The sequence below is a fragment of the Peromyscus leucopus genome, chromosome 9, assembly GCF_004664715.2.
Source record: "Peromyscus leucopus breed LL Stock chromosome 9, UCI_PerLeu_2.1, whole genome shotgun sequence".
NCBI classification, from domain to species: Eukaryota; Metazoa; Chordata; class Mammalia; order Rodentia; family Cricetidae; genus Peromyscus; species Peromyscus leucopus.
In genome coordinates, this window is record NC_051070.1 from 89472389 (window position 1) to 89488666 (window position 16278).

Here is a 16278-nt window from a genome sequence, read left to right on the forward strand (position 1 = left end):
TAAATGGTTCTTGAGTTCTTGTTCCTGGGGTTTGAGGAAGAGAATTACATTTTTAATATTTGGGGTTTTCATTGGTCGAGGCCTCTATGTTGTGGATATGCTCATGCATTATCATGAACTGAACATAATTTTCTTATGCTTGGAGTTAGGGGAAAGCAGTGCAGGAAATATAATTATGGACCAATATTTTAGTGAAGTGCTTGCTAATGGTCAGGCTGTGCACTGCATCACTGGGATGGGGAGGGACTGAAGACAGCCGTCCACAGCTCGGGCTGTCTGTCCACTGTTGTTGCCTTGCTATGGGACCAGCCTCCAAAACCTTTTCCATGCTCTGCTGCCCAGCGTTGGTTTATTTTGTTTTGTTTTTTGGTCAAAGAAACATGTCTGTCACGTGTGGTGTATTGTATGTTTCTCATCTGATTTTAGATCTTGAATCCTAGGGCAGCCTCAGGAGTCAGTGCTTTAGAAGTATCTCACTTTCTAGAAACATCTCCATTTTCTTCTGTCTGTTAAATGGGTCAGAGATTCTGCAACCTCTCCCTGGGAATTGTCACCATTCAGAACTATTGTGTTAATTCTTTGCCTAGGAGGATGTAAACAAATTTCTGTCCCCTTCCTTCAAGGACATAAGTGACAAGTCAGAATATAGGCCCGCCAGATTCCAAACTGGGGGACCGATGCCTTCATTAGGCTTATTCACAAAGCATGGAAGGTGGGTTACTTTTTTTTTTTTTTTTTTTTTCGAGACAGGGTTTCTCTGTGTAGCTTTGCGCCTTTCCTGGAACTCACTTGGTAGCCCAGGCTGGCCTCGAACTCACAGAGATCCGCCTGGCTCTGCCTCCCGAGTGCTGGGATTAAAGGCGTGCGCCACCACCGCCCGGCCGGAAGGTGGGTTACTTGCAGGAATGTAGGTGACTCCCGAAAGTATGGATGATGACTTCCCCGTAGCTGTGCATAGGTATAGTTCCCACCTCAGTTAAGCTTCATCCACTCTGCTCCAGCACCTCCTGAACCCGCCAGGGAGCCATTTGTCAGTAGTGCAGAATGACATATAGGTACATGGCTCAGAAGGGACTGGCTGGGATCCTCCCCTCCCTCTTCTTCTGTGAGGGAACCCCCATGGCCAGCAAACCCAATCCCGGGTTCTCTTACAAGCAGCCACAGCTGTTCTGATGAAGGTGACGGCCGTTATGCTCAAAGGATAGCACCACACCACAAGAACCCGGAGCTCTCTGTGACTTCAGTGCCCTTCTTTCCTCAAACTGGTGGTCTTGAATTGTCTTATAGGTGTATGGGGAAGCTATTCACACCATGGTAAATCATGAACTCGACTGAAGCAATAGAAAAACAAGCAAAAGAAAGTTGAGTTTGAGTTTGAAACTCACTCTTTTTCTTCTCTCTCTTCCCATTGGACAGTTGCCATCCTTCTGAAGGACGATTATTTTGTGAGTGGCGCTGGACTGCCCGGCAGATTCAAAGCCGAGAAGGTGGAGTTTCACTGGGGCCACAGCAATGGCTCAGCTGGATCAGAGCATAGTGTCAACGGCCGGAGGTTTCCCGTGGAGGTGAGAAAACCGGGGCCCCGGGGCTTCCCGGTGTGGGTTACTGTGATCTTCGGAGGCGTTGTGCAGGTTAGACGGACATTCCCTGCTTTCCTCTCTCAGGAAACCCTGTGTGTCGCGCATGGCAGAGGGCCTCCAGTAAGGCTCATCTCTGCTCAACAGGAGAGCACAAAGCGTCCACGGGCAGACTGACCTTAGCCTGCCCAGGGATGTCCCTCGGCTGCTCTCTGACACAGCTTCGCTTCCCCATTCCTCAAGCCCTCTTTTCTGAAGGTTCATGTGATGCTGAGAAGACTTTGTTGTCACTCTTTAGAAAATGACAAGGCTGGTGACATGGAAAGGAGTCTCAGAACTCCGAGTTGTGTGCTTCTTTGAACGGTTTGTTTTGGTCCCTGCCAGCTGTTGCGACAGAGGACATGAGCATGGATGGTGTGAGCCTCTGTCGCCTTTTGTTGGGACTGACGGTGACATGGCTTCATTCCCTCAGCATCTGAGTCCGTCTTTTCACAGAGCCAGGCTGGTGACGCCATAGAGAGTTGAGAAGGACACCAGCCGTCCCCCAGCACTGTCCTCTCCACATCACCTGTGCTGTCGGACTTTTTTGCTTTCCCTGTGCGTTTGGATTTTGTTCTGTCGGGGTGACATGTGCCCATTGGCTTGTTCCCCATATGCGAAGCCTGACTGGCTTGTGGCAGATCTCACTAGATCTGGTAGTAGTCTTTGGTTATACAAAACAGGGAGTCACTGTGGAATGCTGGAATGTTTTAATCAAAGGAACCAGATGGCAGAGTATCATTTTCAGCTCTAAATGTTTCTCAATTTGTGTCCTGTTTTGATAGTCTGATAAATATTTCAGACCCTCTTCATAATGAAAATACATGTATTTCAGATTTATGTGTGATTTATGAAGTGTTAGGTATATTACCTAGCTCCTCAGGCCTGTTTATGAACCCTCTAGGAATACTTGACACTTGTGTGAGAACTTGTGTAAGTTGGAAAAGGTATTAATATCTCTTTTGTGGAGACTCTTTTGAGGATAAATGGGACGATGCCTTCAATGCCTGCTTTTCCTACTGTATCCTCACAGCACAGACCACTTTAGATCCCGGAATATGTGAAACTTCCAGCCCAGTGGTGTGTGAACAGTTCCGCTGGCTTCTCTTGAAATCTGTTCCTTTCCAATATTTCCTCTGTGTGTGGGTCCTGCAGAGCCCTCCCAAAGCCTCCTTCCTACTGCCGTCACAAGGTCCTGCCTGGGACACTGTACGTTATTACTTTTCTGGAATAGAAATTTAATTTGCCATAGAATTTAGGGAAACAGTTACATTTCACCAGTTTGTTGCAAATGGTATTTTAAAGGTTCTAGACAATATGTTAGAAAAAAAGATGTAGATGAGTAAGTCTGGGATGATCCTGGGCATGGGAGCTTCTCATGTTGCCGTGAATGAGTTCTTACTCAACCTTCCCGTGAGCCCCTTCCTTTCCCATTTTCTAGAGATCTCCTAGCCCCACATCTGTGAGGAGTCTTTTTGGAGATTTCATCCAAGTGTGAACAGCATTAAAGAAGCATGTACAAACATGTCTGAGCTACTGGCAGTAGCTTGAGCAGGACAACCCAGGAGGACCTGTTTCTTCAGTTCTTCTTGGGCCGGCTATGCCGTTCTTCCTGGACAGAGAGCAGGCCCTCCTGGTACTAGGTAGGGTTAGTTATCCTATCAGACAAGGAAACACAAAGTTTCCTTACAGGCAATTCCAAGACACAGTCAGGCAGAGTGGTGTTTTTAGACTAGCCTCGTAGAAGGATTCTCCTTTCCTCTAGAGAAGCATTCTTCAGCTTGTTGGAAGATCAGAAGCAAGAATTGTGGATGAAAACATATACATACATGCACACACTCACATGTATCTTAATGAATGTCCCCTACACTGACAACACTCCCCTGGAGACACCAGAGATAGCTACTCTGAGAAGATGCTTCATATTTTCTCTCATTGGTTTAATTTGCAGTCCCAACATCTTCCCTGTGCACCCTTGTCTGTGGGACTTGCTCTCCTGGTCACATTAATGACATGATTCTGAGTAGGGTTTAGACTTAATGGGCCTCCTGTCCTGTGAATGGAGTGAGTCATTTCTTAGAAGTCCTAGCATTTTTTATACATGGCAAACTTGCCTCCTAGAATCAAACTTACATGGAGTTTGTAAGTGTGGGTTTCCCCTCTGGTTTCCGCCCCCCACCCCCCACCCCACTTCCCATGGGCCCTGGAAGTTGACGGGGTGTTTTGTGTCCCGCCAGCTTTGCTCTGTCCCCTCTTTGCCCCCAAATTGGCTTGCTGTTCATTTAGCTCATGTTGTTCTGAACAAAAGAACTTGCTCAAAAGTTTGAAAACTTAATCTGGCTTGGAACAGCCTGTCTGTGGAGCGGGAAGGGAGCTTGTGCCTCCTCTGCAGTCTGATCTGGTTCTAGATCACTGTGCAGCGTAGAGGGACATTTGCTTTTGAGGCCTATGAGTTCTGAAAACTGTTTCCCATTGTTTAAAGAATGTCACTGACTGCTGAAGCTCATAAGCTGCGCCCAGATTTACTGTGTGGTCAACTTGCTGGGTTTCTTCGCTTTTGAGTGGCATCAGGTAGTAAGCCTGCCGGTATTAACCGGGTTCCTCGTGCCCAGCCGGTTCATAGCTTGCTGTTATAAATCGTGACATGTTGATGTTCTTAGTGGTATATTTGGAGGTACTTAAATCGCAGGGATTAAAGGCAGTTGGATCCAATTTAACTGTAAAATATGCACAGGAAAGTTGCTCACTTCTGTCTCAAATGTGTCTATAAAATTTTGTGATAGCTTGCATTACTAAATCTCATTATTGACACCAGCTCTTCCTGGTGTTCTCTCCAGTGTTGGAACACCACAGAGTCAGCTTACTTCTTTCCATATTGAATGAAAAAAAAATGAGGATATGACTGCTCCTAGGTATGGGGTGAGGAGGATGTTTATTGTAGACAAGAGGGAGAAAACAGCCAGAGGCATCTAGAAGGTCCAGTCTGAACATGGCCAGCAGACTTGGGGAGTGAGAGGAAGTGAGAGAGAGAGGAAAGACGACAGGATAGGGACCAGGAGCCAACAGGCTAGTGGTGAGCCAGGAGGCCCGGAGAAAAAGAGACCAAGAGAGCCTGTGGGTCAAGAGGACACTTAGCGGAAATGGCTGAATTATATAGGGGTCGGAAGCAGAACCCTAGCCCCAGGGAGGGAGAGGTGTGGGGTGGGGGGAGGGTGAGAAGAGCTGGGGGGAGTCACAGGTGCTGAGTGATGCAGGGGGGAGTCACAGGTGCTGACTGATGCAGGGGGAGTCACAGGTGCTGAGTGATGCAGGGAGAGCTGGGGGAGTCACAGGGAGAGCTGGGGGAGTCACAGGTACTGACTGAGTGATGCAGGGAGAGCTGGGGAGTCACAGGTACTGACTGAGTGATGCAGGGAGAGCTGGGGGGAGTCACAGGTGCTGAGTGATGCAGGGAGAGCTGGGGGAGTCACAGGGAGAGCTGGGGGAGTCACAGGTACTGACTGAGTGATGCAGGGAGAGCTGGGGAGTCACAGGTACTGACTGAGTGATGCAGGGAGAGCTGGGGGGGTCACAGGTACTGAGAGATGCAGGGGGGAGTCACAGGGAGAGCTGGGGGGGTCACAGGTACTGAGAGATGCAGGGGGGAGTCACAGGGAGAGCTGGGGGGAGTCACAGGTGCTGAGTGATGCTGGGGGAGCTGGGCAGTCTCCCCTTTGGTATGTTAACACACTCAGCCATTTGTGCAGGCTTTCTTTGAATTTCCTTGTATTTTAGAAAATTTGATCTGCATCTGGGGTATCATTTTTTGGTTTTTTAAGACGGGGTTTCTCTGTGTAGCTTTGGAGCCTATCCTGGAACTCACTCTGGAGACCAGGCTGGTCTTGACCTCACAGAGATCTGCCTGACTCTGCTTCCCAAGTGTTGGGATTAAAGGCACGTGCCACCACCACCTGGGTGCCAGTATCATTTTTTTTTTATGTGCCATGTATAAGTGACTCAGTGTTATTGGAATTATTAAGGTCAGAGCCTGGGCCCTGGCAGCCCTAATAAGGTGGTCATTTGTCCTCAAAGGGCCAGTCCAGCAAATTTTACTCAATACACTGGGGAGGAGAACGGAGAGGCCCATTGACTGCGTTCTGACATGCGGTCTGTGCTCATGTAGAGGGAATGAAGTGCTGCTCGGCACTAAGCTGTCCTGGTTTCCCTGTGGCCTATTCACCACCACCGTCTGGCATCAGTCTCTGTTGCTAGGCAACTGTGGAAGGTGTAGTAGGATGCCTCAGCTGGTATAGTGCTTGGAACCTGAGTCTGCTCCCAGGAGCCATGTGAAAAAGCCAGTGTGATGGCCTGCATTTGTAACCCCGGTGCAGGGGAGGCAGAGTCGGGTAAGCCCTGGGGATCTTATCTGCCAGCCTAGACTAATTGGTAAGTTCTAAGCCAATGAAAGACCCTGTATCCAAAAACAAGGTGGTTAGTTCCTGAGCAATGACGCCTTTGGCTGTCTGGCCCCCGCAAGTGTGGGTGTGTATCTGCAGACACACACACCTACAAAGAAATCTCTTTTTGGGAAATAGACTCCCTCTCTGGCCAGCTCTGGTTTGCTGTCTGTCTTCTCCTAGCACGTAGATCCTGAGGAAATTCCAGCACGGGGGGGGGGGGGGGGGGGGGGGGGGGGGGGGGGGGGGGGGGGGGGGCATTGTTCTGAAAATCTGGTAACCAAAGGGAGTGGAGTGGCCCGCTGCTTCTTTAGAGTGCCTTTGTTTCTGCCACTGTTGTTACAAGGAGGCAGTGTTGAAGACTACACCTCCGAGATGGGTGGAATGGGGCCGTCCCCACTGCTGGGACTCCTGCCAGGCAGCACCAGTCACCATCTCCGGACAGTGTGGCCGTCCTCACTGTTGGCACTGCATGCTACTGGTTTCTAGTTGATTGAAGACAGTATGCTGGTAATGTGCCGGTGTGTGTGACAGCCCACAGATGTCACCACTGTCACACAGGTGAGCCATCAGAACAAAACCAGCATGCATCAGTGGAATGGAGCCACCCCTCATCCGAGTGGCATCACCGTGGACACCTCTGAATACCGAGGGCTGGGTTCCTGTGTTGGCTGCAGAAGCCGTGTCCTGGCCTCTGGAGATGCAGCACAACCCTGGGGATTTCAGCACCTCCTTTAGGCTTCCACCCTCAGCCTGAAATTCCAGCATCTGTCCCCCAGAACCTGGCCCCATCCCCTGAGGGGACATGGCCACAAAACCAGCCTTGTAGATTTGGCTCCTTCCCAGGAGTTCTTTGGGGTTATCTGTGGCTTTTTAGGCACCCACAGTTTAGAACTGTCTCCATTTTCCTGACTGAAATCCTGGATTTAGTCTCATAGTAGCTGTACTTAAAAACACCCAATCTAATAGTTAACTAAAAAGTCATTATACAATCCAAAGTCAATGATCTTCAAAAACCAGCTGTTTTTCTTGTCTTCCCTCCCTCCCTCCCTCCTCTCTTTCTTTCAAGTAGTTAAACTTAGAAAAGCAAATGGGAGTGTCTGCAATGTCCTGTTGGGGACAGACCCACCCTCAGGTGCCCTCTGTAGCCCTGCAGCAGCTTCCCTGCTAACTGGAGATCCCCTGCCTCACAGATGCTGATGACCCACAGGTAAAGCAGGAAGCCACAGTACCTGCCTTCCAGTTGCTTGTGTGCTGGGGTTAATGCTGAGAGTGAGCAGCTGCAAAGCTGACTGCGTCCTTTCAGCTGTAATAGATGGACCCTGAAGCGGGGTGGGGTGGGGGTGGGGGGGGTGCCAAGAGACAAAGGGTCCTGGAAGAGATAATGATGCTTAGAAAGATAAAAGGGATGAATTTGAGCCTGCTGTTAGCAGAGCTATGCAAAGGTCCTAAGATCGGTGACAGTCTATAAGGCCAGTGAGTATTTTAGTAGGCAGAGGTGACTTGGCTTATATGAGAGAGTGTAGTTGTCTGTGACGGAATTCAAAATTCTCCAGTGAATGAGACTGCAGTGTGAGAACAGCTTGTTCTTTCTTGACTCCTGGGCTTCCTGGTGTCAACACCACCACAGTTCTCTTAACAATCACCTTCTCTTACTCTCTTCCTTTCCGTATTCTTTCTTTGGCCTGCGGTTGGTCCTGTAACTAACGATTCCTAACTCACAAATAGGAATTGCATCACATCACGTTTCCACTAATAATTTAAGTTGTGAATTCAAAGGGAAACCTCCAGACAGAACCTCTGAGAGCTCCATTAAAGTGGAGGTTCATTGCATGCTTGTTGTCTAAGGTAATTAAAATCGTATTTATTACAATAAGAGATTGCAGGAGTTGTTGACTCAGACTTACTGGTGCTTTATGAGTTGAAGTCTTCAATAAGCTTAAATGATCCAAATTGATTGTCTATGGCCTTTCCAGCTAGACTCACAGCTGGTTCCTTTCAGCTCTGGTTAGAGCATCTTGGCAGGTATGGGGAAGCGAAGACATTCGTCTCAATCCATCCCATGTACATATTACCATGTGGTACAGGGCAGCAATTCCTTATCTCAGACTCTGGAGGCCAGATGTTTTAGAATCTCCAATCTTTTTTGGAAAGGTTCATGTGTTCGTGTGTGTGTGTGTGTGTGTGTGTGTGTGTGTGTGTACACGTGTACTTGTGTTTGCACATGTGCCCACATCACAGAAGCTGCCCCTGCCCCTAAGTAGAATGCTCATATTGAATGGAAATATACATTCTATAAATAGCTTCATGCCTCCTCACATCAGGTTTCATCACCAAGTAAATTTCTGCAAAACATAAATAGCAACAAGATTCCTTTGGGTCTCCCAGAAACGTCTAAGACCATTCTGTGGTTCTTGTGCCCCGTGTACAGCTCCAGCGTCTTATTGCAGCCCTGACCCAGCATGTTGACCATCTCTCTGTGTTTTGGTGTTCTTCTGATCCTTTTCTTCCACAATGCTGTGAACATTCAAGATGAAGGAGTGTCTAGGGAACAAGAAGTGGCCAGTCTGTGCTGACTTCATTGGGTGTCCACTTCCCCCGTATTCCGCTTGGGTCTCTTATCTGTCATTCCCCAGCTGTGCTGCGGGAAGGACCTGTCTGCCCACAGCCTGCTGCCCACACAGAGGCAAAGCAGCGACTTTCCCTTGATGAAACACATCTTGCCTATGCCTGGGAGTCCTTCTGTCACTGTCTAGCTAGACTGTGTTGCCGTGACCCTTGGGTTCTGGCTCATGAGATTCATACCGACTTTCCTTCTGCTAAGTCGGAGCAACGCTGACCCATGACATCACCCTCTCCACCCACTGCATGCATGGCAGCATCCTCACAGCTCATTTATGGGTCAGAGCATCTGGACATCTGGCCCACTTTGATCTCTGACCTTCACAGCTGGATAGGTTATGGTTCTAATGTTCGGCCCACTCTTCTCTGCAATCCTCTGAGAATCAATTTAGGCACAAGGCATGTTTTCCTAAAGATTTATGTCGTATGCTGGTGTATTAAGGGATTTGAAGCATCCTCCACTTTAAAAGTAAAACTTCTCATATATGTATGTATGTATGTATGTATGAAAATGCCACAGTTAAGCCCATTACTTTATACAGCTTAACAATAAATAACACAAAGGGAAATCTGTTCAGTTTTATTTAGCATAACATAATATCTTTTTAAAATTTGGTGTGTGTGTGTGTGTGTGTGTGTGTGTGTGTGTTTGTGTTTAGAGTATATGGAGAAGTCAGAAGGCAATTTGCAGGAGTTGGTTTTCTCCTTCCACTGTGTAGTTTTCATCTTAGGTTGTCAGGCTTGCCCAGGACGAGTGCCTGTACCCATGGAGCCACCTCACTGGCCCCTAACACAATAAGCTTATCTGAAGGTGCAGCTTATATGAGGATTACCCTCTCCTTTATCTGTGTGGCAGATTTACCTTCCTTTTGAAAATGGAAGTTTAGATATTTCCCCTCTTCTGATTGGCTTCTTCAAATGGGATCCTGTTCAGATATCTTCAGAGGACACAGGGGTGTTTTGACATTTCTGTTATCTTGAAAATTATACTGGACTCTTGCCTTATTCAAAACTAGTAATTAAGGTCTTTATGACTCGATAGCATCTTGATTGGTCACCAGAGAGAACTTCCCTTAGAGGAGGCTGAGACATGTTCTCTTACTTTTTCTTCACTGTTTATACACAACGAAGCAAACTTTCTTCAGAGTCCTTTATCATGCTTGCCACCCATGGCCAGCCTCTGTATGGGAAGTTGAGGGTCCTGGAGAGCTGGTTCTGTGCTCTCCTGGTGTCTGTTAGTTATTTGCGCAGAAGTGACTTCTGTCAAATGCCCATGCATTTCCCTGAAACTTAGATGCTGACTTCGTTGCAATAAAGACTTTATTTTAAAATCTAGTGTTCACTGGGCTGGGCTTTCCTTTGCATGTCTTCTGCAGGAGTGTGCTCAGTGGGTAAGTTAATGTCGGGTTGTTACAGAGCCCGAGAGCAGGCTTTGTGAGGGAAAACAGTGTTGTCGCTGCAGCAGCAGCAGCCTTCCTTAACTGCCTGGATTGTGTGCCCGGCACCTGTGGCATGCTGGGAGCTGACTCATCCTGAGCCTGAGGACCACAGAAATGACACACCTTGAAAAACAGACCTGCTTCGATTGGAGTCATAGTCCAAGCAGCAGCGTGGAGAAGACTGGGAATGGGATTGGGTGGTGGGTATTACAAGTCTTGTTGTGGACACAATGTAATGAATAGTATGTGTGCTAAGAAATTTCCAGGTGTTTCTTGATTTGATTCCATCTGGAGCTGGAGGGAGGGTTAGTTCCACACCCATCTTAATCCCAGAATGTCTGAACTCATGCACCAGTGAGAAGTTTGGTTTGCAGAGACCCATGTTTATGTTCTCTGTTACTAGTTCTCAACCTTCCTAATGCTGTGATCCTTTAATACAGCTCCTCATGTTGTGGTGACCCCCACCACCACCATAAAATAATTTTGTTGCTACTTCATAACTGTAATTTTGCTACTGTTATGAATTGTAGCATAAATGTCTGATATGCAGGATATCTGATATGCAATATGTGCTATGCAACCCCTGCTTGACCCACAGGTTGAGAACTGTTGTTTTAGTGTCTAGGCTCTATAGTCTGTGAAGTGTACGCCATGCCTGTTTGGATTTGATTAGTGATTTCATTGCTTTTTTTTCTTTGACATTGCTTTGGGCAGTTTTAAAAAACATCCAGGAAGTCATGTTAGAATCTTAACTACTGCTTATTGTGTGATAGGAAAGAGAAGAGTGGAGGGGCTTTAACTGCTCCTAAATGGCTGAGCTGGACAGGTGGTGTAGACCGGGGGGAGGGGGGAGATATTCTGTGGGGAGTGCTGCAGTGCGGGGGGGGGGGGGTGTAGTGCAGGACGGGTGGTGTAGACAGGGGATTCTGTGGGCAGTGCTGCAGTGCGGGACAGGTGGTGTAGACAGGGGATTCTGTGGGCAGTGCTGCAGTTACCAAGCCTGACCACTTCAACCACCTTAGGACAAATGTCACATGAACTGTGTGCATTGCTATTCTGATTTTTTAGAGTCTACATTAAAAGAGATAAAAAGAAGTAGGTGATTTGATCTAAATTGAACAGTTTGTTTTATGCAGATTATTTTATTGCTATTTATTATAAAAGCTATCACAATTTCATTGATTTTAATAAAATGTTAGTAGTTACCTTAATATTATCCAACATAAAACCAGCTGTAGAAAGGTAAGAGTGAGCTCTCTTGCGTTCTGTTTTTAATAGTAAGTTTTTGAAACTCAGTTTATCTTTTAGACCTTATTCTTTGGTCGGGGGCACTTTGCCACAGCGTGTGTGTGTATAGAGGTCCGAGGACAGCTTGATAGAGTCAGTTTGCTTTGTGGGTTCCTGGGCCCCACATCAGGTCGTCAAGCTTGGCGGGAATGTTCCATTCCCGCTGAACCTCCTCACTGGTTCCTCTTTACATATCACAACAGCACCCTTCTTTGGGACAAGCCACTTCTGTATTCCACGTGCCCACTAGCCACATGCACATTATGACCCCTAAGTGGAAATGTAGACTTCCAGGTTCTAGGCCACAGTGGTGAATTAGGTAATGAGTCATCCAGAAACCAGTGGAGGTCATTCAAGAGTTTTATATTTTGTCATTTTTCTCTCCTAAGAAGAACAAAAAAGGTCAAAGTACATAAAGTAGCAGACGCTGTAGCATGAACAAGTTGAAAGGTCTAATCCACAATCCAGCTATTATAGGGCATAGAAGGGTGTCTCCTGAACGAATGCCCTGCGGCTGCTGTAACCACCAGGACAAATGCAGGTATCTGTTGGTGTATTGGATAACTTAATTTGTTTCTCTGTAGTAACCATTTAGCTTTGTCTCAAATCTCATGTACACACTTTAACTCTACACAATGAACTATGTTAAAATACCAGTAGATATTTATAGTTCTTCTCTTTCATTTTGGGGTATGTTGTCTTTATTACAGACTTCAACTGCAGGCATGACAGAACTGATTTCTTCATAAGCTTTCTGGTTTTTCTCTTCTTTTTTTCTTTCATAATGTTTAGTCCCAGAGCTTTGAGCCTTGTTCTTTTCAGAATCCTTTTCCAACCTGAAAAACTCAAATAAAGCTGGCCAGAGAGACCTTTGTGCTCTGATGTGGAGGCCTCTGGCAGCCTGATCACATGTATTGTGAGTTCAAGTCCGGAGGATTTACTGGCATGCCGCTCACACCCCCTACACCCACTTTTATTGTGCCCTGTCAAAACTTGAGCAGAAAGGCTTCAAGCCATCTTAAATCTAAAGCCTTTAGCCAGTTCTTTAGTGTCACTGCCCCCGGGAAGGGACAGTCGGAGAGATTTATAGGGAATAGAAAGAAGTCAAGTTTGAAAGAAAGTCTATTTCCTCTTACTCCACTCAGTCCCTGGCACGGAAATTCATCGCAGCCCTGAATGGAACAGGAAGGACATTCTGCAGGCTCCCGACCTGGATTGTATGCCTGGCACTGGGTGCAGTGCAGACTGTTCTGGAAACATTTACGGGGATATATGGCAAATTCAGCAAAACTGAACTGTATGTAAAAAAGAAATTTCCTCTCCGGAATGTGTGATGATGTCTTAAGAGATAGGGTTTAAAACTCGGGTTAATATGTGGAGATGACCCTAAATCCCAGCGCTTACCATTTGATATTCCCGACTGTCTCCATTAAAGCCCTACTGGAGAACAGCATCTGGACATTTCCTAGTTCTCGGTCAGTGTTTAGCATTCCAAGATCACGGGTGGCTTGGAATAAACAAAGTTTCCAGCCCTCAGCCACCCCGGCTTGCTTTTGCCTCTGTGTTTGCCTCTGTTACTTAGTTTCTTTGTCCCACTTTGCCCCATGCATAAGCATAGCATACCATAACAGTGTGTGAATCATGTGATGTTCCCTGGACCGCTGTCTTAAACCTTTTATGAAAAGTGAGCTTTAGTCTGGTATATTTACAAAACTCTGCAAAATGTCTCCTTCTGTTAATAGCTTAATGAGCAGCAAATGTGTGGGACATCTAAACTAGTCCAGCTCAGAAACCTGCTTGGTTTTCCTTTAACCATTTAACTGAGGACCTACCAAATGCATTTGCCCCTAGGGTCCTGAGTATTTTCATGTCCTATGGTGTAGGGGTGAAAACCTTTTGGGAAAATGGTTCCTGGCCTTCAGAAGGGAGCCTCCCTGTCTCTGTGTGGAAGGCTTGAGTGGATAGATGCCTTGCATCCCTCTTCTGTTCTTAACTGTGGGGGGCAGTGGTTCATTTGGAAGCTGCATCCATCTCTTTAGCATCCCAGTCTTGGGAATTTTTACTTCACTGGGTGCTGAGGTCCTAAGACTGGAGTGTGCCTAGAATAATTGTGGCACAGCTTCAGTCTAGCACACCAGGAAGAGGGTAAGAAAGGGCAGGGCAGGGGACACGGGTGCCATCCCAAGGCCTGGTGGCACAGGAGAGATGTGAAGCTGTAGGTAAGTTCTCCTCAGCGAGGGCAGCCGCGCTACTGGATGCCAGATTAGAAGGAGTTCCTGGCTGCACTGGAAAGGAGGAGCGCAGGGTTCTGTGAGGAGATGAGGTTTACTTCCAGACGTGACTGCTTGGAGCAGAGGTAGGGTATTGAGAACAGCACTTCTGGCTGTATTGAGAACACACCCACCCACCTCAGGGAGACAGGATCAGTGCTCACTTGGATGATAACGTTTGTATTTCTTGACTTTTTTTTTTAATAGGAACAATTTGAGGAGAAAATCATGAATAACTATCCAATATAGCCATCAGGTCTTTTAAGGGGGAAAAAACCTTTAAAATGTCTGATGATAAAGTATTCACATTCTGGTTTCATTCCATAGTAAATGTTATATGCTGAAGAGCAGCAGAGCTCAGAGAAGTGACTATTAAACCTAGTACTAATAAAAGAAGTCCCCTTCTCAGGGTGGATTTGAATTGATAGATGTGGACTGTGTGGCCCTGGCTTATTCTGAAGCATGTTTTCAAGGTAGGCAGCACCTAATTTAGGGTGAGTTGATTTAAACCTTTTAGTCCAGGAGGGTGTGAGAATGATAGGCATTTAGCATAAAGCAAGCTACAAGTCTAAGTCTGGCCCTTGGGCAGCTCCTGATGCATCCAGTCTTCCTGGATGGACCACAGCATCCAGGCCATGCAAACAGCCCCTGCTCTGCACTTGGGAAGTCAGGTAGGGAAGCAGAATGTTTGGCCTCTTAGATGTAGCAAATGCCTGTTCCACCTACAGTGCCGTCTTGGAACAAAACACCAACTAAGGAACAACTTGAATTCACATCATTATTGCTCACCTTCAATCCGTCTGTTTCTTTTTTTTTTTTTTAAAGATTTATTTTTATTCTTTTCCTTTTGTATGGGTAGGTGTGCATATATATGTGCACATATTTATAGTTACATATGGATGCTGGAGATCAACCTTTTTCTGTTTTTGAGACAGTCTTACTATGTAGCTCAGACTTGTGTGGAATTCACTAAGTAGACCAAGCTCATAGAGATCCTCCTGCCTCTGTCACCCAAGTGCTGGATTAAAGGTATACATCAACACTCCTAGCAAACACGTTTGTTTTTTGAAACAAGGTTTCCTGCTTGGACTGGCTTGCCCATTGCACTGGGTTGCCTGGCTGTTTCTGCTCGGGTGTGCTGGAATTCGGAGGTGAGCCACCTCTGCTAGCCTTTCCCTTAGGTTCTCGGCGGGACCCAGGCTCTTGAGGAGTCTGCAGAAGCCTTTTCCTGACTGAACTGCCTTCCCTTTCCACAAAGGCCTTGTTTTAAATCCTGGAACCGCACCACATTTCTCCTTTGCTTTAAAACTTCCTATTAGTTTCCAGCTACATCTTAAATAAATCCAAAAATCCTCCCTTACTTTCCAGATCCTGCTTGATCCGACGCCTCTTCCCCTCTGCCCTCTTGAGTGTCTCTTCACTCTGCTTTCGCTGTTATTTTTCTGATTCCAAAGCGCTCTCTGCCTGCTGTGTTGCTCCTTCCTGGCCTGACCCCCACTCACACCCACACCCACCCGCACCCCCACCCACCCGCACCCCCACCCCCACCCCTACCCGCACCCCCACCCACCCGCACCCCCACCCCCACCCCTACCCGCACCCCCACCCACCCGCACCCCACCCCCACCCCTACCCGCACCCCCACCCCTACCTGCACCCGCACCCCCATCCCCACCCCCACCCGCACCCCTATCCGCACCCCCATCCCCACTCACACCCACACCCCCACCCCCACCCGCACCCCCACCCCCACCCCTACCCGCACCCCCACCCACCCGCACCCCCATCCCCACCCCCACCCGCACCCCTATCCGCACCCCCATCCCCACTCGCACCCACACCCCCACCCCCACCCGCACCCCCACCCCCATCCTCACCCGCACCCACACCCACACCCCCATCCCCACCCACACCCGCACCCCCATCCCCACCCCCATCCCCACTCACACCCCCATCCCCACCCGTACCCCCACCCGTACCCCATCCCCACCCCCACCGCTACCCGCACCCCCACCCCACCCACACCCGCACCCACACCTGCACCCCCCACCCACACCGCTACCCGCACCCGCACCCCCACCCCCACCCGCACCCACACCCACACCCACACCCTCACCCACACCCGCACCCCCATCCCCACCCGCACCCCCATCCCCACCCACACCCGCACCCCCATCCCCACCCCCACTCACACCCCCACCCGCACCCCCATCCCCACCCACACCCGCACCCCCATCCCCACCCAAACCCACACCCGCACCCCCGCTGTGCCCATATCCCCACCCGCACCCCCACTGTACCCCCACCCGCACCCACACCCGCACCCCCACTGTACCCATATCCCCACACGCATCCCCACTGTGCCCCCACCCGCACCCCCACCCACACCCACACCCACACCCACACCCGCCCCCCCGCTGTACCCATATCCCCACCCGCACCCCCACTGTGCCCCCACCCGCACCCCCACCCCCACTGTGCCCGCACCCCCACCTCCACCCGCACCCACACCTGCACCCCTGCTGTACCCATATCCCCACCCGCACCCCCACACTACCCCCACCCACATCCCCACCCCCACTGTGCCCGTACCCCCACTGTACCCCCC

General features: G+C 48.6%; 1 protein-coding gene across 2 annotated transcripts in view; it reads left to right on the plus strand.

Annotated features, from left to right (window-relative positions):
* The window catches only part of Ptprg (protein tyrosine phosphatase receptor type G), a 695461-nt gene that overhangs the window by 408033 nt on the left and 271150 nt on the right, over nt 1-16278 (plus strand). For both annotated transcript variants that reach the window (XM_028880550.2, XM_028880551.2), the window contains exon 4: nt 1417-1565. In XM_028880550.2, coding sequence (XP_028736383.1) covers nt 1417-1565 — 149 coding nt within the window. The remainder of the gene's footprint in view (nt 1-1416; nt 1566-16278) is intronic.